This window comes from Chionomys nivalis, chromosome 21 (assembly GCF_950005125.1).
Source record: "Chionomys nivalis chromosome 21, mChiNiv1.1, whole genome shotgun sequence".
Classification (NCBI taxonomy): domain Eukaryota; kingdom Metazoa; phylum Chordata; class Mammalia; order Rodentia; family Cricetidae; genus Chionomys; species Chionomys nivalis.
This window is the reverse complement of record NC_080106.1, coordinates 20,980,169-21,003,596: the sequence shown is the minus strand read 5'-3', so window position 1 is coordinate 21,003,596 and position 23,428 is coordinate 20,980,169. Positions and strand designations below refer to the sequence as shown.

The window sequence follows — 23,428 nt, the reverse complement described above, 5'->3', positions numbered from 1 at the left end:
AGCCCATATTTCGAGTAGATATGTGTATGGTGCTTTTAGGCCCCATTTATTCCATTGATGCTCTTCCTGGTTGTTCTTACACAGTCAAGATTAAATAGTAGGTTTAGTCTTTTATGAGTCTGGATGTAAGCCAGGTGATTGTGGCTTACACCCTTAATCCTACCACTTGTGAGGCAGAGGCAGGCGGATCTCTCTGAGTTTGAGGCTAGCCTGGTCTACAGAGTAAGTTCCAAGACAGAGAAACTCTGTCTTGAAAATTCAAAAAAAAAAAAAATTAAAAAAGAGTGGAGAATTTGGAATTTTGCTTTGCCTTATATGCTTAGACCAGTGGTTCTCAACCTTCTTCTGCTGCCACTGTAATAAAGTTCTTCACGTTGTGGTAACCGCAATTATAAAATTGTTTCAATTGCTACTTCATAACTAATTTTGCTACTGTCATGAAATACAATGTAAATTCTGTGTAATATCTGTGTTTTTCAATGATCTTAAATGACCCTTGTAAAAGGGTCATTTGACCCCTTATAGGGTCAGGACCCACAGGTTGAGAACTGCTTCTTTAGACAGACCTATACTGCACTGGCAGTACTAGCTATCCTTCAGGAACCCCGCATTTTGGTGAGGTAAAGGACGTGGTCAGCATCTGTCAGCATGCTCATGTAAACACCTTAGTAATTAGTCACTTTGGGGTCTATCACACAGCTGCAAATGGTGTGAATTCGTATGTATTTTGCCTTAGAAACCATATGCAGCTATTCAATAGGGAGTAGCAGAACACTGACAGTAAGCCGTCAATATTTAGATATCTATAAAAATAATTAGAAACAAAGCTATTTTTGGACACAGTCAGGGATTGCACATAAGAAAGAACTCACAGCAGTTGTGACAGCATGCACACGACCTGTGTAAGATCAGACACAATCCAGCATGTGGGGGCAGGTCACAGAGCTGCTGCTGCTGAGAGAGGGAGTCCGTTTTCTTCCTTCCTTCCTTCCTTCCTTCCTTCCTTCCTTCCTTCCTTCCTTCCTTCCTTTCTTTCTTTCTAAAAGATTATTTATTTATTATGTATGCAGTGCTCTGTCTGTATGCTTGCAGGCCAGAAGAGGGCACCAGATCTCATTACAGATGGCTGTGAGCCACCATGTGGTTGTTGGGAATTGAACTCAGAACCTCTGGAAGAGCAGTCAGTGCTCTTAACCTCTGAGCCGTCTCTCCAGCCCCGGGAGTCAGTTTTCTCTAAGGCTGTGGCCCCTCGATGGGAATACTATCTGTGTTCTAGTAGTTCCCCACACCCAAGCACACACTAGCAGCACTAAGTAGACTCAGTGGGTGTAAAGAAAGAAAAAATAAACACAGGAAGTTGGTATTAGATAATGGTAGAAGGATAAGGAGTGCATTAGAAGAGGGGGAGTGGGAGGTGAACTTAAAACACATTAAACGCCTGTATGAAATTCTCAAACAATAAAAAGTTAGTGTATTAACAAACAAAACATTTAGAGGCAGAGTTGAGGGACAGTCAGATCTACAGAGCAAGTTTCAGCTAAGACAACATGGTAAGAATGCGTCTCGACCGGGCAGTGGTGGCACACACCTTCAATACCAGTACTTGGGAGGCAGAGGCAGGTGGATCTCTGTGAGTTTGAGGCCAACTCGGTCTACAAGAACTAGTTCCAGGACAGGCTCCAAAGTTACAGAGAAACCCTGTCTCGAAAAAACCAAAAAAAAAAAAAAAAAGTGTGTCTCAAAGCCTGTGCTGTCTTGGACCACTCCCGCATGTAGTGTAGAATATCTACAGAAGGTCTGCATAGAGAACAGAATCAGCCCAATAACCGTTGCGCTGCGAAATCAGTAAATTTCTGATCAAATTGTGAATTTCATAAATTTGTTTATAAATGTTATGTCACAGATTCTTTTCCCTTTTTTGGTTGTGAGCCTAGCCTTTAACGGCTGAGCCACCTCTCCTGCCCTTCTTTTCCCTTTTCTGAGATGGGAATCTAATTTAGCCCAGGCTGACCTTGAACTCCAGATTCTCCTTCCTGTGCTGGGATTGAAGGCACAGGAAGGAGAATCTGGAGTTCCACCACTGCCCTTTACTTTTCTTGTTTGTTGTTTTCTGAGACAGGGTTCCTCTGTGCAGCCCTGACTGTCCTGGAACTCACTCTGTAGACCAGGCTGGCCTTGAACTCAAATCCCGCTGTTTGCCTCCCAAGTGCTGGGATCAAAGACTCTTCACTTCTGAAAGCACATACATGGGCAGTTGTAACTATTCGTAAGTACTCAGGGAGCCTGCCATTTGTACTGTTTGTCAGAAGAGGGCAGCACTGTGTCTCTTGTCCAAAAACAGGATAAGTGCATGTTCTTTTCATTAATTACACACACTCTCACAATTAGGCATTTTATTTATTTATTACTTTACAGTAATAAATGCTAATTTTTAAAAAATTACAGAACAGAGCAAGTGAGTATCCTCTCAAACTCCTTTCCCATAAGCCTGTTCAAGCCTGCTGTGGTGGTATACTCCTGTAATCCGAGCACTCGGGAACAGAAGCAGGACAATCAGGGCCAGCATGGGATATGTATATATAGTTGTTTATATAAAGATGTAATATGTACACATTATATATATTTATATGTTAGATAACGTATTTATTTAAATCTGTTAATAGTTGCCGTGTTGGCAAGACTTTGCAAAAGTTTGTTTGTTTTGGCTTTGTTTTTTCAAAACAGTTTCTTTGTGTAGCCCTTGATGTCCTAGAACTCACTTTGTAGACCAGACTGGTCTTGAACTCAGAGATCTGCCTGCCTCTACCTCCCGCGTGCTGTATTTAAAAGTGTACACCGCCACTGCCAGGTGATTGGCAAGCCTTTTAAAAAAAATTATTTATTTATTATGTATACAGTGTTCTGTCTGCATATATGCCTGCAAGCTAGAAGAAGGCACCAGATCTCATTATAGATGGTGGTTGTGAGCCACCATGTGGTTGCTAGGAATTGAACTCAGGTCCTCTGGAAGAGCAGCCAATGCTTTTTTTTTTTTTTTTTTTTTTTTTTTTTTTTTTTTGATTTTTCAAGACAGGGTTTCTCTGTACCTTTGGAGCCTGTCCTGGAACTAGCTCTTGTAGACCAGGCTGGCCTCGAACTCCCAGAGATCCGCCTGTCTCTGCCTCCCGAGTGCTGGGATTAAAGGCGTGCGCCACCATCGCCCGGCCAGCCAATGCTCTTAACTGCTGAACCATCTCTCCAGCCCCAGCCATACTTTTTTTTTTTTTAAAGACATACTGTTTAAAGTACTATAAGGAAGTTTCTTGAAGGATCTTAAGAGATTTGAGCGCTGACAATTCAGACACAAGCTTGGTGTTTGGGTTTAAGTACATCTTTTAATCTCTTGATACTATTTTTTTTTTCCCTTTTTTGTCTTTGTATCAAGTTAAAGGCATCACTGCATCTTTAAGAATGTGAAAGAGTAGCTGGGCGGTGGGGGAGGCAGAAACAGGCAGATCTGAGTTCAAGGCCAACCTGGTCTACAAAGGGAGTTCTAAGACAGCAAAGGCTACAGAGACAAACCATGTCTCAAACCCCCACACACACATGAAAAAAAAAAAAGGAAGAAGAAAAGTAAGAAGCACGAAGAGCTAGTGCAAAAATTCCTAAGTGTAAAAATGAGGTAGTGCTAGCATGAAGTTAGTCTTCTAGTTTCTCTAACTTGACTGTTCTGCTTGTTTTTCCTCCGTGAAAACTATGTAGTTTTTTAAACCTTGGGGAAGGAAGATGATCATCCTTGCCCTCGTCTGTGGCATAGCCAGCTGCCCTGTGAGCTCAGTCTTTCCTAATGATTCACCTTTTGGAAAAGTCCAGTCATGGAAAAATTATGTCCAAATAGAGACTTTTCAGGAAGATGAGTGAGTTAAAATGAAGTTAAATGGAATTTCTGCTAAAAACAAATAAATTAATTATTGCTAATAATAGGCTTTTCCTGTCAGGAGCCCTCTCATGTATGAGATGATTGCAAGTTCACTGTCTCCTATCTAAAAGTGCTATGGCAGCTAAATCCTTCACTGCTCTGAACAGTGAAGTGACTTCCTGGCATCTCCGGAGGCTGGGCACAAGTAGAGAGCCAGCTGGACCGTACATGGAGACACTGCCTTGTAAGAGACAATGGCAGAGAGAGTGGTGTTGCTTAGGGATGCTTTCAGGAGAGAGCAAATGCTGTCACTGTGTCGGCTGTCAACTTCCTTAGAAATACCTCAGTCTATATAATGTGTTTTCTGCTGGGTATGGGTATGCTTTGGCACAAGAGATGAAGATGGGCATTCCCGAGGGCTCCTCTGTGACTCTCGCTCTATGGCAGGGAGATGAAGACGGGCATTCCCAGGGTTCTGTCTTCTCCGCGCCTCCTCTGTGACTCTTGCTCTATGGCAGGAGCTGTCATGTCACTTTTGTAGTTGGCTGGCTTGCCAGACTGCGAGTTTTTGATGGAAAAAACCATATTATATTTCTTAATATGTCTAGTATTTTAACGGTATCAGCATTTGGGTTGCTTTCCAGAAAATGTTTACTTAAGTGTGTACTAGAGTCTTGCTGTAGTAAAACAAGAACAACAAAGCTAAACATAAGTCACATGATTGCCACTTTCCTCTCCTTGTTACTTGGGCCGCTTCATATTATAGCATTCTGAAGTTTTAGCTCTGTGCTTTGATGCTGATCCCTTAAAGTTTGCTTTAGCGCCGGGCAGTGGTGACGCACGCCTTTAAACCCTGTCTCGAAAAACCAAAAAAAAAAAAAAAAAAAAAAAGTTTGCTTTGGCAATCCGGTATTCTGTGGCTTTTTCTTGAAATTCATCCTTCAATTCTAGACTTTCTTTCGTTGTATTTTCCCCTCTTTCTGAAATGTGACTGAATTCAGATGAGGCTCTATTACGGTTGGGCAACAAGCTGTGCTTCAGTAGCACAACACAGTAAAGTGTCTGTTTCTTAGTGGGACCAAGAACATTATGGGTTGCTTAGCACTTTGCTCTGTCACTCAGCCCTCTGGAATATACAGCCTTTAACGGTGGCTTTTCATTCAATTCCTCTAACTTCAGGATGGGGCTTCATTTCATTCCTGGCCTTCTGTGGTTTTCATTTTCTCTAAGTGTTGTGAATCCCTCTGAATTATCAGTGGTGGGACATAGCATGTGTTTTGAAGTAAAAAAAGACTAGTTGTTCCTAATGCAAGCTATCAGCTGGTTGTGGCAGTCTTTGCCTCTCTTCCACCTTTGAGGGTTCCTGACAGTTAAATGTAACAAGCCTTTCTAGGGCTCTGTAATGCGGAGTGGCTCTCTTGTCATCTGTTCCACATGGCTATAAACTTAGGAGATCAGAGAAACCAAAGCCAGTTGCTACTTAGATATTTGCTCCTTTTTTTTTTTTTTTGATCCAAAATCTCATGTAGGTGAGGATTACTTTGAACTCCTGATATCCTGCTCAACTGTCCCAGTATGAAGATACCATAGGCATTTACACCATGGCCAGCTTGTTTGCTACTTTCTGAAAGGTTGATTAATATTTTTTTCTGTTGTATCTCTTCTGCTAATGTTGTGTAGTTTTAGTTACATTTATTTGCACTATTAGTAGACTTTGGTAGGAAGTAGATAATAAAGAATACATTAGTTCTTCATTAATCACGTTAATCTTCTGTAGATTTATTTAAGACAAGGGACTATTTTGAATCCAGTATTTTGGTATCTCCATTAAGCCCAGTATTTTGATGCAGGATTATTTTGGGTATTGATTTAGCATTATGACAAATCACCCTAAAATTTATTAACTTGCATAAAACAGCTAATTGTTTTGTTACAATTTCTCATAGTTCCAGAGGCCACAAGGTCCAAGTAGGCAGGCTGCCTTGTGCACTTGTAATCAGACAGTGGTTGGGACCATCTTAAAGATGTTTGCTTCCAGTTCTGATGCTTAAGGACTCATAGATCTTGGGGCTAGGAACGATTCCTCAGACATCTGTGTTGCAAAGAGGGGGCCCACTTGTTTGTCCTGGCTGCCCGACTAGCTTAGCCCCGAAATAACCACACAGAAACTGTATTAATTAAATCACTGCTTGGCCCATTAACTCTAGTTTCTTATTGGCTATTAATCTGTGTAGTGCCACGTGGCAGTGGCTTACCAGGTAAAATTCCCAGCATCTGGCTCTGACTCTGCTTTCTTCCTCCCAGAATTCAGTTTTGTCTTCCCTACCTATCTAAGTTCTGCCCTGTCAGGCCAAGGCAGTTTCTTTATTCGTTAGCCAGTACAAGCAACACAGAAAGAAGGACGTCCTACACCACACCTGTGTCTATGTGGTCTCTGCTGCAGAGTGGCTTTAGGCTAGGAGTGCTAAAGATATATTCTCAAGGGAGAAAGGCCTTAGAATGTCTATAGAGCTGCTTGCACAGAACTCCTTAGTGAGACAGCCATAAACCCCTATTCAGTTTCAAGAGGTTTGCTTAAGGTTCTGGAAGAGCATGTGGGATGGAAATGTATGACAACCAGTTTGGAAAATACCATGTGTTGAAGAATTTTCAGTAGCATCATTGTGTAGTCTCTGGACTTCAGTTTTAATACTGAGGAATAGAAACGAGCTTCCTGTTGGTGTATTAGTGCTGTAGAGCAAACCTCCCAACCTCAGCTGCGCTAGCAAACGACAGCAGCGGAGTGTGCTGCTGTGCCCTTCTGAAATCTGTTTGCCTCATCTTAACTCCAAGTGCCACTGACATCCATAGCACACAGTATTAAGTGCAGCGGTGAGGGAGCCTTTCGTTAGAAAGTGTATGCTGGACGGCGGTAGAGACCTGTGTGCTCTCACAGATGGAACTTAGAGGGTTTATTCTTTCATTTGTGGGCAGTCTTCCTTTGAATATTTATCATGTACTGTCTGACTCTAATTTTGGACCTATTTACTGGTAATTTGGAATTTAAACAAAATTCCCTAAATGTTTTTATTGACTGGCATGTCAAAGCATGCATTACATATTTCTCTTTCTTTACCTGGAATATGAGGCATCTTAAGTATCCTTATTTAATCTTTTAGAACTCAGTTTTATCTGATGCAGTTTTTCCAGATTTGAAATCGGACAGATTGTGTTACATTCTGCTCCTCCCTGAGTAGTTCGGATTTGTCCAGTTTTAGGAAATTGTGTTTTGTCTTTGGGTTTTTAGGTGCAGAGCAGAAAGGAGCCTTCTGTGGAGTATTTTCTAGTTGCATGCTTTTCTTTTTGAAATGATGACAATGGTTTTGTCTGTCTCCCGTCTCTCCATCTCACCTTTCACTGGCCCTTTGAGTCTTCGTATCGATCTGTTAGGAGAGGAATAGTGCAGGGATCTTTGTGGCCTTCACGTTAGTAACCAAGTGAGCTGAGACCCAGGAGTGGTTGCTGAGTCTTTGCGCTGACAGATGTAATGGTGGAGACTTGGATAAAATTTCATGCATTATTTTACTTGTTAGTATCAGTCTGGGAAAGCGCCTATTTGTAGAACTCTTAGAGTGAACTCATGACAGTCAGCGGCCAGAACTTACTGAAAACTCAGTAATGAGAGTGTCCCTAGTTTTCATTTATTTACTTTGCTACAATATTTGCTTCTTATCCCACTTATAAATTTGTTGTCTCTTTCCTTGAAATAGGGTGACTAAGGAAGTAGACGCTGCATCTAAGGAAGCCAAATCTTTCCTCAAGCAAAATGAGAAAGAAAAACCTCAGGCAGTTGTCCCTTCAGCGGCAGCACCAGCGCTCCCTGCTGGATCGGGGTGAGTATTTGCGTCAGTCAGAGTGGACCTGGCACACTGGGGACTTCTCTGTGCAAGAGCCTGTTTCCAGCTGCGGCTGTCACCCGCTCCTTTTCTCAGCTAGGGGGTGAGACTTCTGCTCTGCCTTGTTGGAAGTTTTTACCCAGATAGAGTTGCTAGGAAAAATTAGCTACAGGTTGCTTATTTAATAATCCCAGCTTGAGCCGGGCGGTGGTGGCACACGCCTTTAATCCCAGCACTTGGGAGGCAGAGGCAGGCGGATCTCTGTGAGTTCGAGACCAGCCTGGTCTACAAGAGCTAGTTCCAGGACAGGCTCCAAAACCACAGAGAAACCCTGTCTCGAAAAACCAAAAAAAAAAAAAATAATAATAATAATAATAATTTCAGCTTGGAAAATGGTAACCACGAAGCTGAACATGTAAATTGTATACCTAAAAAATGATAATTTTTTTTACATGGCAATATTAGCAGTTCATCTGCCCTTTGACTGAATGTTTGAGTTGAGTATTTAGTTCCACTCCCACCCCCATGATAGCAGAGGAACATAAGAAAGTCAAGTGAGGGGCTGGCGAGATGGCTCAGCGGTTAAGAGCACTGGCTGCTCTTCCAAAGGTCCTGAGTTCAATTCCCAGCAACCACATGGTGGCTCACAACCATCTGTAATGAGATCTGGTGCCCTCTTCTGGCCTGCAGGCATATATGCAGACAGAATATTGTATACTTAATAAATAAATTTAAAAAAAAAAAAAGAAAGTCGAGTGGGCAGAAGTTCAAGGCCAGCCTAGGTCTCAGAGTGAGCCCCTGTCTCAAAGAAAGCAGTCAGAAATGATTAAAAGACAGAAACTCTGATAGTTTATTCCTTTTGCACTTTCCATATTTTAGTTATTTTTAGCTGAAGGCTTTCTCTTTGAAAAAGCAAGAGTTCCTGTCTTCTTAGCGTATGTAAGAAACAAATAAGAGAAACCCAGGCCTGTAGCACCTGCAATGGGGAGTTCTGGGCAGGCCGAGCTCCTCAGCTGCTCCTCTGACCTTCAGATGGGGGGGGTGGACTGTCACCTCATTAACATACTCACCTTTGCTGTGAACAGGAAGGTGGTTTTTGAGACAGAGTCTTACTGTGTAGGCCTGGAGCTAACTCTGTAGACCAGGCTGGTCTCAAATTCACCAAGATCCCTGCCTCTGCCTCCTGAATGCTGGGATTAAAGGTGTGTGTCACCTCATCTGACAAACAGGAATGTTTTATTTTATGTTTTTTTCTCCCATTAAAATCCCACCCTATTTTCCTATCAGACTCTTCTTATACTCTGGTATATTCCATTATAGCTCTCAAAGAAACTGATTTGGACAGACTTCATTTTACCCCTTTTGTAAGGGAGTTGGTAGGTCATTAATCTCCTGAAAAACATTTTTTTTTTCATCTTTTTAGCCCTGACTTTGAATAATACTGTTATTATGGTATGTCCTATAGGGTGCACTTACCTAGAGCAAAATCTGAGACCTAGGGTTACATGCAAGTCAGTTATGTGAGAAGTGATTCCTGAGAGACCCAGAAAGGGAGGTAAAAGGAAGAAAGACCCCTATCAGATACTACTACCCACCTTTTCTATTATACATTAATAGTATTGTTGCTATGGAAGATTCTGGCTAATGAGACTCTTATTAAAGGCAGCTGGGGCTATTTGTTATCAGCATAGGACAGTCTCTTTAAATTGACTGAGTGGGATTCCTCCTAAACCTGATCTATACAGTCCTAGCATAGACAAGGCTTAGTTGAGAAAAGGTTGAGAGGGGTCTGACTAAATTTCATTAAGGAGGAAATCGTCCCGAGGCTGTGTACAGAGCTCTGGGGTAGAGGGCAGCTAAGAAAAGGAGTTGTTGCTGGCGGCTGTTCTAGTGAAACGTTTTTCAGGAGATTAATGACCTACCAACTCCCTTACAAAAGGGGTAAAATGAAGTCTGTCCAAATCAGTTTCTTTGAGAGCTATAATAGAATATACCAGAGTATAAGAATATGTTCTAAATATCTGAGTAAAGTGCATGAATATGGGACTTTTAATTATGTATAGTACAGCATTATTTATGCTTTGAATTTCTGATAAATCACATGGCCTTCGAGGGTGATCTGCTTATTTTTCTGACCTGTGTCTCAGAAAACTTTTACAGTTATAACTGCTTGGAATGCCAAAGGAAGTCATCTGCTTTGGGACTCTGACTCATTTTATCAGTGAGAACATTAGAATCTGCAAAGATACCACATAGTTAAGTATGGAAGGTCTTTTCAAGGGAGGGGTTTGTAGGGTTATCTAATATATATATAAAAGAAAAGTAATGCAGTAGAATGTTTTCCATGGCTTTTTTTTCCTCCCAACTTTGGGAGCTGCTTCAGTTTATAGAAATTGTGTGTTTTCCTTTCTTCTAAACAGATTTAAGCAATACAGGAAAACCAGTGCAGAAGACTAAAACATCCTGCCCCACATCTCTCAGTAACAAATAAGGACAGATGCAGAGGAGCCAGTGTTTGTAACTGAAAATGTATTTCCTCCACATGTTTAAAATAGCACGCCGTTTAGGCTATAAAAAGCCAGAGTTTGTGTGTCAGGAGTAAGCCCTCTTTCAACTAGAGGCCAGAATCATGCTGTTACATTTGGTACAAGAAAGTACAATGCTTACTTAGTGTGTCCAAATTCCCATGGCTTCACATCATCCAGGCCTCTTGATCTCTTCCTCCGCATGCTGAATTCTTGCTGCATCTAGCTCTACCAGCTGGTAGCTAGCCAGGCTTCAGGCCCACATTTGCTCTTTTCTTCCACTCTAACATTTACTACTTCATTAGTCTCATCAAAATTTAACAATCCTTGCTGTGAGCACAGAATTCTTCTTACTGAGTTACTATGTTAAGCTATAGCCTTACAGATTGGGAACAAACTAAGACAATAAAATATAAGATTGAAAGGTACTATTTTTCCTATGTGGTTTTGTCTTGTTCTTGATGTTTGGACATAGAAAAAGACTATTGTTGAACCCTCCTGGGATGTCAGTTTAAGTAGTGTTTGTCCCAAAGACAGAAAAGATAGGATTTGTTCTAGAGCCACATAAAGATTAAGACTTAAATTGGTAGATGGGCATGGTGACTGTAATCCCAGCATCCAGCCGTGAAAGCATAGGATCCGGGAGTTAAAGGCCAGCCTTGAGTACATAGTGAGTCTGTGGTCCACATGGACAGAATGAGACTTGGTCTCTGAAAACCAACAGAAGCACCTGATCTGGTGGCTTGTCAGTTGTTGGTATCTTTTACTATCCCAGGAACCTCACGTTGTCAATAGTTCTCTGTCTGAACAGTGGATAGGTGATCTTTCCCAGAGTCCTCAGCAGTTAGTAATTATGAACTGAGCTTATTTAGTTTTTAAGCAAACATAATCATTAACTTTTGATAGAGTAATTAGCATTTCACTTAACAGAAATCAGACATAGCTGCAGTATTGGGAGGAGGTGTTTCTAGCATTTGACTAGACTCTTTACGTGCCTCGTTTTTGGTTTTGTTGTATGAATACCTTGATATTTTCTTTGTCCAGTGATAAGTTTACAATTGAATGTATATTAAAAGCTTGCATACACACCAAGGTCAAGACCTTTGAATGGTTTAGTCAAAGAATGAGACCACCAGCTGAGTTCCTACAGAAATGTGTAGGATGTCATGAGTAAAAGCCTGTTGGCAATTATTATAAGTAAAAATAGAGGAGAACATGGCCTCTGACAGTATGGGGAATCTAGAAGTGATATTCTATAATGAATAGTCTATTTAGTAATATATAATTGGATGATTTTTTTTTGGTTGTTTGTTTTGTGGGTGTTTTTTGTTTATTTGTTTGTTTTTTTGTTTGTTTGGTTTTTTTTTTGAGAAAGAATTTCTCTGTATAACAATCCTGGCTGTCCTGGTACTCACTCTGTAGACCAGGCTGGCCTCCTTACAGAGATCTTCCTGCCTCTGCCTTGCTGGGATTAAAGGCATGAGCCTCCGTGGACTGTTTGTTTTTTGTTTGTTTGTTTTTTTGTTTTTTTGAGATAGGGTTTCTCTGTGTATCTTTAGCTGTCCTGGAACTTACTCTGTAGACCATGCTTGCCTCAATTAAGTCTATGTAAGCTACGATGGCCTACAGCCTGTGATCCTCTTGCCTCAACCTTTTGAGTGCAGGGATTGATTATAGGTGTGTGCTACCAAATCTGGTCAAAAAACAAAGCAAAAGCAACCAAAAAAAAAAAAAAACAAAAAAACAAATAACTTTAATGAGACGAAATGTGACACTTGTAAGTAATTATCACTTTGAATTTACCATTCCCTGGTTTCTGGCAAGCTCATGGGGTATATTCATAGTAATAGGCGACACAGTTGTTCTTTTTGTTACTAGTCACTCCCATCTTCACCCTCAACTCACTTACGGACTTTCTGGGTCTATATTTGCTTATTTTGGGCATTTCATAGGTGGAATTCCAATATTTGCTTTTTTTTTCTTGAGATTTATTTAGATAATTTCTGTGTACAGTGTTCATCTGTATGTCTGTCTGTATCATGTGTGTGCTTATGGCAGCCAGAGTCTTGGATCCCGTGGAACTGGAGTTACAGGTGGTGGTGAGCTGCCACGTGGGTCTTGTATAAGAGCTGTAAGTCCTCTTAAACACTGAGCTGCCTCCCCAGCCCCTGTCTGGGGTCCATCCATGTTGTAGCATTTATCTATACTTTTCCTTTTATACCTTTGTGGATTAATGTATTGTAAGATTATAGTACATTTTGTTTATGTGTGTGCTAATTAATAGCTTTTACATTTGACAACTATAATGTTTCTGTGGACATTCATGTACGGACTTCTGTGTTATTGGGTGTTTTCATTGCTCTAGGGTATATTCATACAAAGATTTGTGGATTAGAGTGTATCTAGAATAAGCTCTTTAAATTTTTTAAATATTTACTATATGAGTGGACAGTGGTGGCACACACCTTTAATCCCAGCACTTGGGAGGCAGAGGCAGGCGGATCTCTGTGAGTTCGAGGCCAGCCTGGTTTACAAGAGCTAGTTCCAGGACAGGCTCCAAAGCTACAGAAAAACCCTGTCTCGAAAAACAAAACAAAAAAAAAAATTTTTTTTTTTTGCTATGTGTATATGGATGTTTCACCTGCATGTGTGTCTGCACCATGTGTGGGCCTGATGTTCACAGAGGCCAGAAGATGTCAGATCCCTTAGAGCTGGAGTTAGAGATGACTGTGAACCACTATGTAAGTTCTGGGAGCTGAGCCTGGGTCCCCTGCAAGAGTGGCCCATGCTTTCAACCACCGAGTTCTCTCCAGCCTCTTTAAGGTACTTTTAAGCTGTTCTAGAAATAAACCTCTAGCTAGGTAGGTATGGTGACTTGGGAGGCAGAGGCAGGAAGATTGATGCCAACCTGATCCACATAACAAGTTCTGGGCAAGCCAGGGATATTAGCAAATGCTGTCTCAAAGATTAACATAACAACAAAAGATCTATAGGAGAAGTCATCAAAAATTTAAATTAGCGTGCTGGAGAATCTATATTATAAGCCATTTTTGTTATATTCTTAGAGTCTCAATTGTGCCACACTTTTGATGTGAAAAATAGTGAAGTACTTTAGGTCCTTTTGCATGCATAGAACAGGTACTTGAATTTATTATACTAGCAGAGTTAATCACGGTAATGGTGCAAATGGACTTCTGAAGAAGGAGATGAAGACGTTTATTTAGAGGGAGCATTATGATGTTCGGGGATGAGTATAGTCTCCTGGTTAGTAACAGCAGCCATCACTGAGCATGCACTAGAGGGCAGATTCGTCCTAGGAAAGCAAGCTCTCAGGTGCTTAAAGCACTCCTAAGACTATGGTGCTGTACGTTTTCTTTTGTCTAATTAGATTAGTCTTTAATCTGAGATTTCTTTGTTCTGTGCAGTTTCTAGCTATATTAAATTGCAATTGGTTTTGTTTTCAACTCTACTTTGTTTGGAAAGTGATTTTCCCCTCATTTTTGTGATGCACAATTTTATTTATGGAAGTTTTCTGTTGTTAAATACAAATAAAGATGTGCTGACAGATGCTACAACCACTAAAGGCGCTTGTTGACAAACCTGGTGAGAGAACTGACTCTCACAGGTTGTCCAATAGCGTCTACACACGGTGTGGTACTCATGACCTCCCTCTCCCCAGACAAAAATAAATAGATGTTCAGGCCAGGCGATGGTGGTGCACGCCTTTAATCCCAGCACTCGGGAGGCCAGAGGCAGGCCTGGTCTACAAGAGCTAGTTCCAGGACAGGATCCAAAGCTACAGAGAAGCCCCACCTTGAAAAACCAAAAAAAAAAAAGGTTAAATTTCAGGTTAAAAACTTTGAATTTTATAAAGACAGAAATTTAGGAGCTGCGTTATTAATATTGATCCTTTTAAAATTCTGTATGCTGCAGGTTTTAGGCACTTTGGTGTGAAACTTACTATCTGTTCTGATGTCAGGAAAGAATGCCATTCATTGGAACATAACTATCAGTGAGTCCTATGTTCTGACCAAGGTTCTGATAAAAGAATCCTAGTACTGTTTTGTGGATGGTTATAATTATATTGCAAGATTCACATATATTAAATTTTTAACTAGGGATTTTTCTTCCAGGAAAGGCTGAGAAGCAGTGTTCTGATTGTTTTAGTTGGGCATTGAAAATCAGGCTGTCCTGAAGTCTGCATTTGCTGTATCCAGTTACATGGTCTTCAGTTCTTGCCGAAGCCCTATTATTCAAGCAAATCTATTGTAAATGTAAAATAAAATAATTTAAAACTTTGAAAATAGATGTGCTAGAAAAAGAGGTGAGAAAATGACAGATTCTAAGCAAATACCTGTCTTTTGACCTAGTAAGCATGACCATAAAAGCACAATTTGATATTAGCTGTGCTTGAACGTGACACCGTTTCAGCAGCTGCTGACTTGAGGATAGATGGGAAGCCTTGCCTTACCTTCTGTTTTAAATTGAGAGCCCTTCCCTCACTCCAGCTGTTTGGAAAGTGTAGGGGAAGAAGAAGGGCTTTCCCCACAGCCAGGGGTTGGAGGAAAGTCTCTTTAGTGTGGTAATTGTTGGGCACAGTGGAGTGCACCTGTCATCCCCAGGATGATTTCCTTCCCTTCTGGACACTTTGTAGCAATCCCTGAGGTTAAGAAGCGTCTCCCCAATCCAGCCACCCCACCTGCATAGCCCTGATATGTTTCGGGGGCAGGAGTGTACTGCACTCTGTGCTCTTACTTGGGCCCAAACCTCAGAGTTCTAAGTCAGCTCTGCTCCCCGCCCTGTACCAAATCCAACAAATTCTTTTAACTGTATCTTTGATAAGTCTCTAAATATTCTTAGCCTCTGTACCTTTCCACCCACTCTCTCCTGCCACATAGTGACCCGTTAAATTTCCACTTCTATAACCTTTCTTCCTGCCCCTTTCTTTTTGAAACATCTGTCTTTAGGATATTCTAAAATCTTCCCAAAGCCTTGAATTGTTGTCATCGTTTCCTAAGTTTACTTAAAACCCACAGTTTCTCTTCCTGCATCCACCCAACATGTCACTACGGGATAATCGGGCTGCGGTTCTCTTCAAGTCATATTACTTCCCCCAAAATTTACCCTCATTGCTTCCTGTTAGTCAGAGTCTTTAGGTTGATGTCAAGGAATTCCATCCTTTATCTCCAGCCAGTTCTTTTCTTCTAAGTTATTTTATGTGGTAGCCAAAGGGACTCATCCCCTTTAGCTTACATTATTGTCTTTCAGCTTTGGTATAGGCATAAATATTTTGTTTTGTTTCTTTTTTTTTTCCAAGATAGGGTTTCTTTGTGAGACAGTCCTGGCTGTCCTGGAACTCGCTTTGTAGACCAGGCTGGCCTCAAACTCACAGAGGTCCACCTGGCTCTACCTCCCAAGTACTGGTATTAAAGGCGTGCACCGCCACTGCCCAGCATGATGGTATTCTTTTAAGGCCAGGAGTTAACCTGGATTTCTCAAAACTGGGTTTGATTTTATGTTTTTTTAATGCCCTGGTTTGAGCTTTGGTTTAGGCTAATTTTGATTGTAAATGTGTGGTTTGGAATTCCTAGAACACTGAGGTACTATAGTTAGGATTATAGTCTTGAATCCCAAATCCATATGAGTTTTCTCAGAAGAGCCATGACTTCCTATCTGCCTCTAACCTGAACAGCGGTGGGCTCTTGGTGCTCCCTGTAACAGCGAGTGTTCCCCTAGTCCTTCGTCTGCTCTAGTCAGAGTCTTAGATTCTGGCTCTCTGGCTCTGGAACGCCAAGACAAGGTCTGCTTTGATTTGGTTTACAAAACCCAGGCCCGGAAGTTATTAAAACCATCCCCTAGCCCTCTCAGTCATTCTGTCGGGTCATGTGCACTGTTGTGGTTCTCACTTCCTCCTTTAAGTCTAGCCGTCTGGAGGTCCCTTTCTTTCTGTGCTATTCTTTGTCTAGTATTTCTAGGTCGTGGTGTGGCCGACGTTTAGTTTATCTTAAACACTAACAGGTTCCATGTTGCTTTTTTCATGTTTCTGAGCATCTTAGTTGCGTTTTTGTTGCTGGGATGAATATCATGACCAAGAACGCCTTGGGGATGAAAGGGTTTATTTTGCTTAGACTTCCACAGAACTGTCCATCCTGGCAGTCGGGGCAGAAGCTCAAGGCAGGAAGCTGGAGCAGGAGCTGAAATAGGGGTCGTGGAGAAGCGTTGCCAACTGACTGGTCCTCCACAGCTTGCCCAGCCTGCTGTCTTGTATACCCAGAGCCACCTACCCTGGGGTGGCTCCATCCTCTCATTTCAGTCATTTATTGGCAATGCCCTCGGGCTTGCCTACAGCCCGATTTTAGGCATTTTCTCAGTTGAAGTTTCTCTCTCAGATGACTGTAGCTTGTGTCAAGTTGGCATAAAATTAGCCAGCACACTGAGCAACTATACAGAGCTGTGGATTGCATTTGGTGAATTTGAAGTGAATATAAAACTCTGTGTGTGTATGTCTGTGCGCGCGTGTTATAAAAAAGCAGCAGGTAAACTTTGGTCTCAGGAGACTTGTTATCCTTTCTCAGTGTTAGTTGTGACAGCAGGTTGGTTTCGGTTCCATAGCTTGCGTCCAGCAAGTACTAAGTTGGCGATGTCTCCAGTGGGATGGAGTGGCACGTGAGCTTCCTCGCACTGTGGTTCAAGCACAGACACGTAGGGAGTTCCTTACTCATCGCACAGTCCTAGTTTGCAATTCCTGCTGTTTCCCTTCTTTGAAGTCAGCTTGTCTCCTGTTTCCACAGTGACATTTCACAATGTACACCCTTGTTGGAATGCGCAGAAGCCCTGCCCTGTGCTTAGTTGCTTTGTTTCCTACCAGGAAGCACATGGTTCTCCATCAGCCTTTCCTGCACTTAGCTTGGGCTGTCTTGTGGACAACAGGAAAAGTCCTCAGGTTGTTTTCTCCCCTGTAGCACAGGGGAGATTAAAGTGTGCTAAAGGGATTTTCACATACAGTGCCCCCCTTGCCAAAATATTTAGGCTGTGATTGGTGGCAATACAAGTTGCTGGGTGGTATAAGGAACATGACCACTTGGCATGATACTCTATCAAGGTATACCTGTTTGTAGCTTTGGAGAATCTTAGCATTGCTTCTGGGAAACTGGAGAGGAGGCTAAAAGTGGGGGCATAACTTCTTTTGGTTTTGTTTTGGGGAACAGGGTCTCACTATGTAACCCTGGCTATTCTAGAACTTGCTATGTAGCCCAGGCTGGTCCCCAACAAACAGAGATTCACTTGCCTCTGTCTCCTGAGCACTAGGATTAAAGGTGTGTGCCAGCACACCCAGGGAGGCATAGCTTCTCCGCCAGTGTTCTCCTTCTCACTTCAAGCATGCTGAATAGCTTCATGCTCGGTCTCCTTCCACACTTGACTGACTAGGCTGTTCCCTAACACTGCGAACGTCTTCTTTCTTCTCCTATACTTCATTTCTTCTTGACTTTCTTCTGTTACCTTTGCCAGCATCCTTCTTTGGACATTGACTGGAATAAGATCGCAGAGATAAGCATGTTATCTTAGTTGTGGTTGGCGTGCCTTCATCTCATTTGTGAGTCACTCACTAGCAAGACCGAAGGATTGTGTGGTTTCCTGTGGCTGTGATGAGAACGATGAGTGTCTGAGTGAGCCTCCTCAGGGCTTCATCTGTAAGGTTGCTCACTGTGGACTTAGCGTCCCCATAGCCTGTAACTTTCAAGGCAGGAAGTAGGTTAGTTATCACAGGACCTTTAACTGTTCAGCTCAGTGAGTTTGACAGTTGTGTATATCAGTTTATCCCCAAGCCTCAAATAGAACATTTTATGCCATCATTCTAGAAAGTTCCTTCATACCCTTTCCCATTTGGTTCTGCCTACACCTTTGTCGCTGCTAACTCTTGGTTTTATTTTGCTAGGTTAGTTCTCCCTATTTCAGAATCATATAAATAAGCTACACATTATTTTGCTTTTTCGTTCTTGACTTCTTTGACTTGCTGTTTTTGAGATTTGTCCTTGGTGTGTGTATTAGAAGTCCATTTCTGTCTTATCTCCATTGTATAAATGTAACAGACTGTGTCCATCCTTTTCTACTGGTTTGATGGCTTATGGTTTTTTTGTTGTTGTTTTGTTTTTTTAACGTTTTAAAATTCTCCTTTGTGTGTACTTGTGGTAATCAGAAGAAAACTTTAGGGATTTGTTTCTGCCTTTGTACCTTGTGGATTCCAGGGATGACTCTCACCCAGATTGTCAGGCTTACTGGAAAGTGTCTTCACCCATTGAACTGTCTCATCAGCCCATGGTTATTTTTAAATCTCTTTTAGGGTAAGGGATGTGGAGGCATGATGGGAGCTTGTCTTGTGTAAACCTGACTGGCCTTGACTTGCTAAGTAGCTGATGCTGCCCTTAAGCTTCTAATCTTCCTGCCTCCACCTGGGATTACAGGGATGCATCACCGCGCTCAGTCACTCAGTCTTCCATAGTCAAACATTTTTACTTCCTTTCGATGGGTACTTAGGAATGGGCATGCCAAACCAGTGTAGAAGTAGTTTATGTTACAACAAACTGAAAGCAACTCTCCAAGATAGCTGCCCCATTTTACCTTCCTGTCATTGATCCATGGGAGCTCTAACTGGCCCGTGTCCTGTCTGCATTTGCTGTGGTCAATATTTTATTTCAGTTAAGTATGAAATGTATTTCCTGTGATTTTAGCTTGCATTGCCTTAAACTTGTATTGATAATGTACTTTCCACATGACTGTTTGGCTTGTGTACATATTTGTAAAGGGTGTCTTCTAGTCTTACTCAGCCTTTTATTTAATTTGTTTTAAAAACATTAAATTTTAATGTTATTTTAATTTCTGTATATGAGTGTTTTCCTCTATGTACATAAGTGCACCATGTGCATGCCTGGTATCCCCAGAGGTCAGAAGAGGGGGTCAGATCCCTTGGAACTGCAGTTATGGGTAGTTGTGAGCCACCATCTGTCAGACTTCTGCTGTCTGTTGTAGTGGTCTCTACACCGCTTATGGCTTTGGAGCATTGGAAAGTGGTTAGTCTAAAAGCAGTGCTAGAAGCTAACACACTGAAGTTTGAAGAATTAGTAACGAAGAAAATAAACAAGTCTCAATTTTTATATAAATGATATTATTGATACAATATTTTAGATATATTAGGTTAAGTAAATGATTAAAAATAAGGTTACTTTAACATGACTACTGTAGAGTTTTAAGTTATATTTCTGTTAGACAGATCTGTTCTAGAACTTCCTATAAGCATTCAGCAATAAAGATATATCTTTATGAGTTATTTTTATTCTGCATATTAAAAGAAATTATTTTATGTAGAGAAAGACCCACAGGAGAATGAATATGTAAAGATTAGCAAGAATGGATGAGGTGAGGGCAGGCAAGATGGCATTGTGGGTAAAGATGCTTGCCACTAAGCCTGACCACCTGAGTTTCTGTCTGGGGTCTGCATGGTGGAAGGAGAAAACTGACTCCTGTAGACTGTCATCTGGCTTTCACATTTGCATCATAGCTTGAGCTCAGACAGACAGACAGACACACACACACACACACACACACACACAAAGGATAAATGAATGAGATCCCCTAAGCATCCCTTGGCCAGTTGAGCATCTGTTTGTGAAAGTGTTAAATGGGTCCTTGTTATTTTTGTGAATGTGGCCCTGGAAATGTGCTTGCTTTTTCTCTAAGCCAGTGAAGCTGAGTAAACCCAGGTCAGAAGGGGCTTTCAGAACAAGCAGTGTAATGGGATGGTGGGAGCAGCTGCTGTATAGCGGTGCATCACCGCTTTACCTCTAAGCCAGAACTGTCTGCTCCTGGACGGGGAATTAGCCTGTGATCTGATTTAAAACCATGAGGTCACGAGCTGTTTTGTTTCTCCTAAGTTGATAAAGTTAATTTTCCTCTTTAGTGAGCAGTTTGCATGTGGAGCTTTGGAAATAAAATGTTCCTTGCTGGGGCTTTTATTCTTTCTAACATGGGTGTTCTTGTTTATTTAGAATCCAACCAGGTATGTAAAAGGTGTGTTTATGTGTCTGGGGTCAGGGCTTGATTGAGTCTAAATTTGTGTGTGACAAAGATTTCTTCCATGGAACAAAATGTAGAAGGAGAAATTGAGTGTCGTTTGCCGGGAGTTCAGAAAATGGGCTGGCATGCAGATTCTGAGACAGGAGCACAGCACCTTCTTTAGATTCTTGTTAATTCTTTCGTGGAAAGATAAATGGTGCCTGGATCTTGATCTGCTTTTGTTGTGAGTTTTTGGTTCTGGTTGGATCCTGTGTCCTTCAGTGGGCAGTTGTGCAATGCTTCCTTAGAGAGCTGGAAAGTTCCACTGACCTGATCTATATCTTGAGAATCCAGTTGATCATTTACCAAGGCTGAGCAGCAGCCATCTTGTAAACCTGGGTGTGTTCCCAACACTCAGTGCTGAGTTACTCAGGAGCGGATAAGAAGGCTGCGTACACGCAGCTTGTGCTGCCCCTAGGTTGAGTTTCTGCTGACTGGGTTCTTAGCTCCTTGTCACTCTTTAGACTGAAATCTTAGAGCTTTTATTTTGGGACCTTTGAATTTACAGTAAAGGAAACAGAGCGGTGTTACGTTAGTCCTGCTTCCTTTGGAAGTAGAAAGAATATAATTTTTATGCTTTGGACTTGGATAGACTTGCCTGGTTCATCTCTTTGTTTCTTTTAGATGAAAAGATGAAATCATAATTTCTAACTTCATAGAGCTGTTTTAAGAATGAAATGAGATAGGATATCTTAATATACATTCTGGTCCAGAAGAGCTCAATAGAAATTATTTTTCTGGATCAGCAAAATGGCTCATTGGGTAAAGGGGTTTTAAAGAATTATTCTTCTAGCTGGACATGGTTATATACCCTGCACTTGAGAGGTCAAGGTAATTCTTGACTACATATAACTTCTAGCCTGGGCTAAAATAAAATGGGCTGGGGAGGTGGCTCAGTGGGTAAGAGCACTTGTTACATAGCACGAGGACCTGAGTTTGAATCCCTAGCACCCGTATCAAAGCAGGCAATGACCTTGTTTTCCTGCAGATCATGGAAGTGCAACTGACATGGCAACCTTCAGGGTCAGGGAGATGAGACAGAGAGCAATAGAGCAGGACGCTGGACTCCTTCATGGTGCCTGCACACACATCACATACCACACATAAGATATAATTTTTAAAAAGAAAATTTTCTTTTGTTTCTTTTTATTTTTTTCCTTTGAAATAACAGGGTTGGCTTCTTTCCTATTTAACATTAGATCACAAAACTAGGGAGTAGAGTTAGCATGTATGTGAAACTCACACTAAAACCCATGTACTCTTCCTGCTGGACTAAGCCTTGTGCTAGAGAACACTCTGAAGCCCTCTGAGGAACTGGCACTGCTTTTCCTTCCTCTTCATGCTCACTTGGAGCCTATTTGGGTTGCCTTCTGTTCCTTCAAGTGTCCATTAGCTAGCATTTATCTTTGTTATCTGAGAGAGGGTTAGTCCAGACAAGTCAGAAATCACCGTGTTCTCTTTCCTCTCCCCTCATAGAAATGCATTTGATCTTGCTGTTCAGTCATGTAAGTTACTGCCTTCTGACTTACAAGCTCCTTCCGGGGTTAGAGTTAAGAGGGCTGGGAAAACGCAGGCATCAGTCTCCACCTTAAACTTGGTTTTTTTTTTTTTGTTTTGTTTTGTTTTCTTTTTTTTTTTGATTTTCGAGACAGGGTTTCTCTGTAGTTTTTGGTGCCTGTCCTGGAACTAGCTCTTGTAGACCAGGCTGGCCTCGAACTCACAGAGATCCTCCTGCCTCTGCCTCCCGAGTGCTGGGATTAAAGGCATGCGCCACCACCGCCCGGCTCCACCTTAAACTTGTATTTGTGGCCAAATAATGTGCAGCACTGTGTAGCTACAGGTAAAGTGGCTTCCTTTCCAGAACCTGTTCGAACACATTCATCAACATTTCCAAAATGAGGCAGAAGATGACCACTGTTTAAAAGTAAACAACTGACCTGCTTTAGTTTATTGTCTCTGTGAGAGCATACGCCATGGTGTGAGTGCACACGTGCATGTGCGGAGTCACAGCAACTTGGAGAAGTCTTTTTTTTCTTCCACCTTCATGTGGGGATTACACTCAGGTTGCCAGGCTTATGTGGCAAATGTTTTAAACACACCAGACACCTGGCTAGCCTTTGTTGGTTTGTTTTTATTTGATGCAGGGTCTCACTGCATCAACCAGGCTGGCCTCAAACTCAGAGAGATCCACCTGTCTCTGCCTCCCAAGTGCTGGGATTAAAGGTATGGCTACCATATTCCCTTTTTGTCTATTGAGACAAGGTCTCATGTAGCTCTAGATGGCCTAGAACTACTGCCTCTATCCTCAAGTGTGTGGTTACAGGAATAATCACTGCTCCCAGCTTTAGCATGCATTTGTAAATGCCTAGGGGTTTGGGAAATGGCTTGGCAGGTAGGGTATTGGGATCACAGAAAAAAAGCCTGATACAGTAGCTTGCTTTTGTAGTCCTAACCCATCTATGGCTGGGAGACAGAGACAATAGAATCCCCAGAAGCTTGACAGCCAACTAACATGATGTATTCTGCAGTGAAAAGATCCTGCCTCAGAACAAGGCTGAAGACAAGGACAGACGCCTTAGGTATTCCTCTGACCCTGTCTGTACAGGACCTGCACTCGCTCACTCCACATAGTCGGTGAATGAATGAGTGCCTACGTGCATACGTAGGCCAGTGATTCTCAAACTGGTCTTAGGTCTCCTTTGTATTCATATGAATCATTAAGAATTCCTATTGACATTTATGATATTAAAACAGGAAAATTTAAAACATTAATTTGAAAAATAAATACCCATCTTCTGTTTATGTGACTAGCATAATTTTATGTGTATTTTGTAGAGCTTCTAGACTCTAGTATGAAATGTGGCATTATTTTATATTTTTATGAATCTCCTTCATATTTGTTTGCATATCTGACTGCCAACTCACAGCTGCTTAGCATCTCTACTGGCTGTCAGAGTTATAACACATGCCCTGTGGGAAATGCCACCATAGCTTGTAAGAGAAAAGGGGAAAGACTGTCC

The 23,428-nt window shown here is 41.7% G+C and overlaps 1 protein-coding gene across 1 annotated transcript in view; it reads left to right on the top strand.

The window, feature by feature from the left end:
- Cfdp1 (craniofacial development protein 1) overlaps positions 1 to 23,428 on the top strand; it is an 84,186-nt gene that overhangs the window by 16,689 nt on the left and 44,069 nt on the right. The window contains exon 5 of the mRNA XM_057754193.1: positions 7,648 to 7,770. Within this exon, the coding sequence (XP_057610176.1) occupies positions 7,648 to 7,770 (123 nt within the window). The remainder of the gene's footprint in view (positions 1 to 7,647; positions 7,771 to 23,428) is intronic.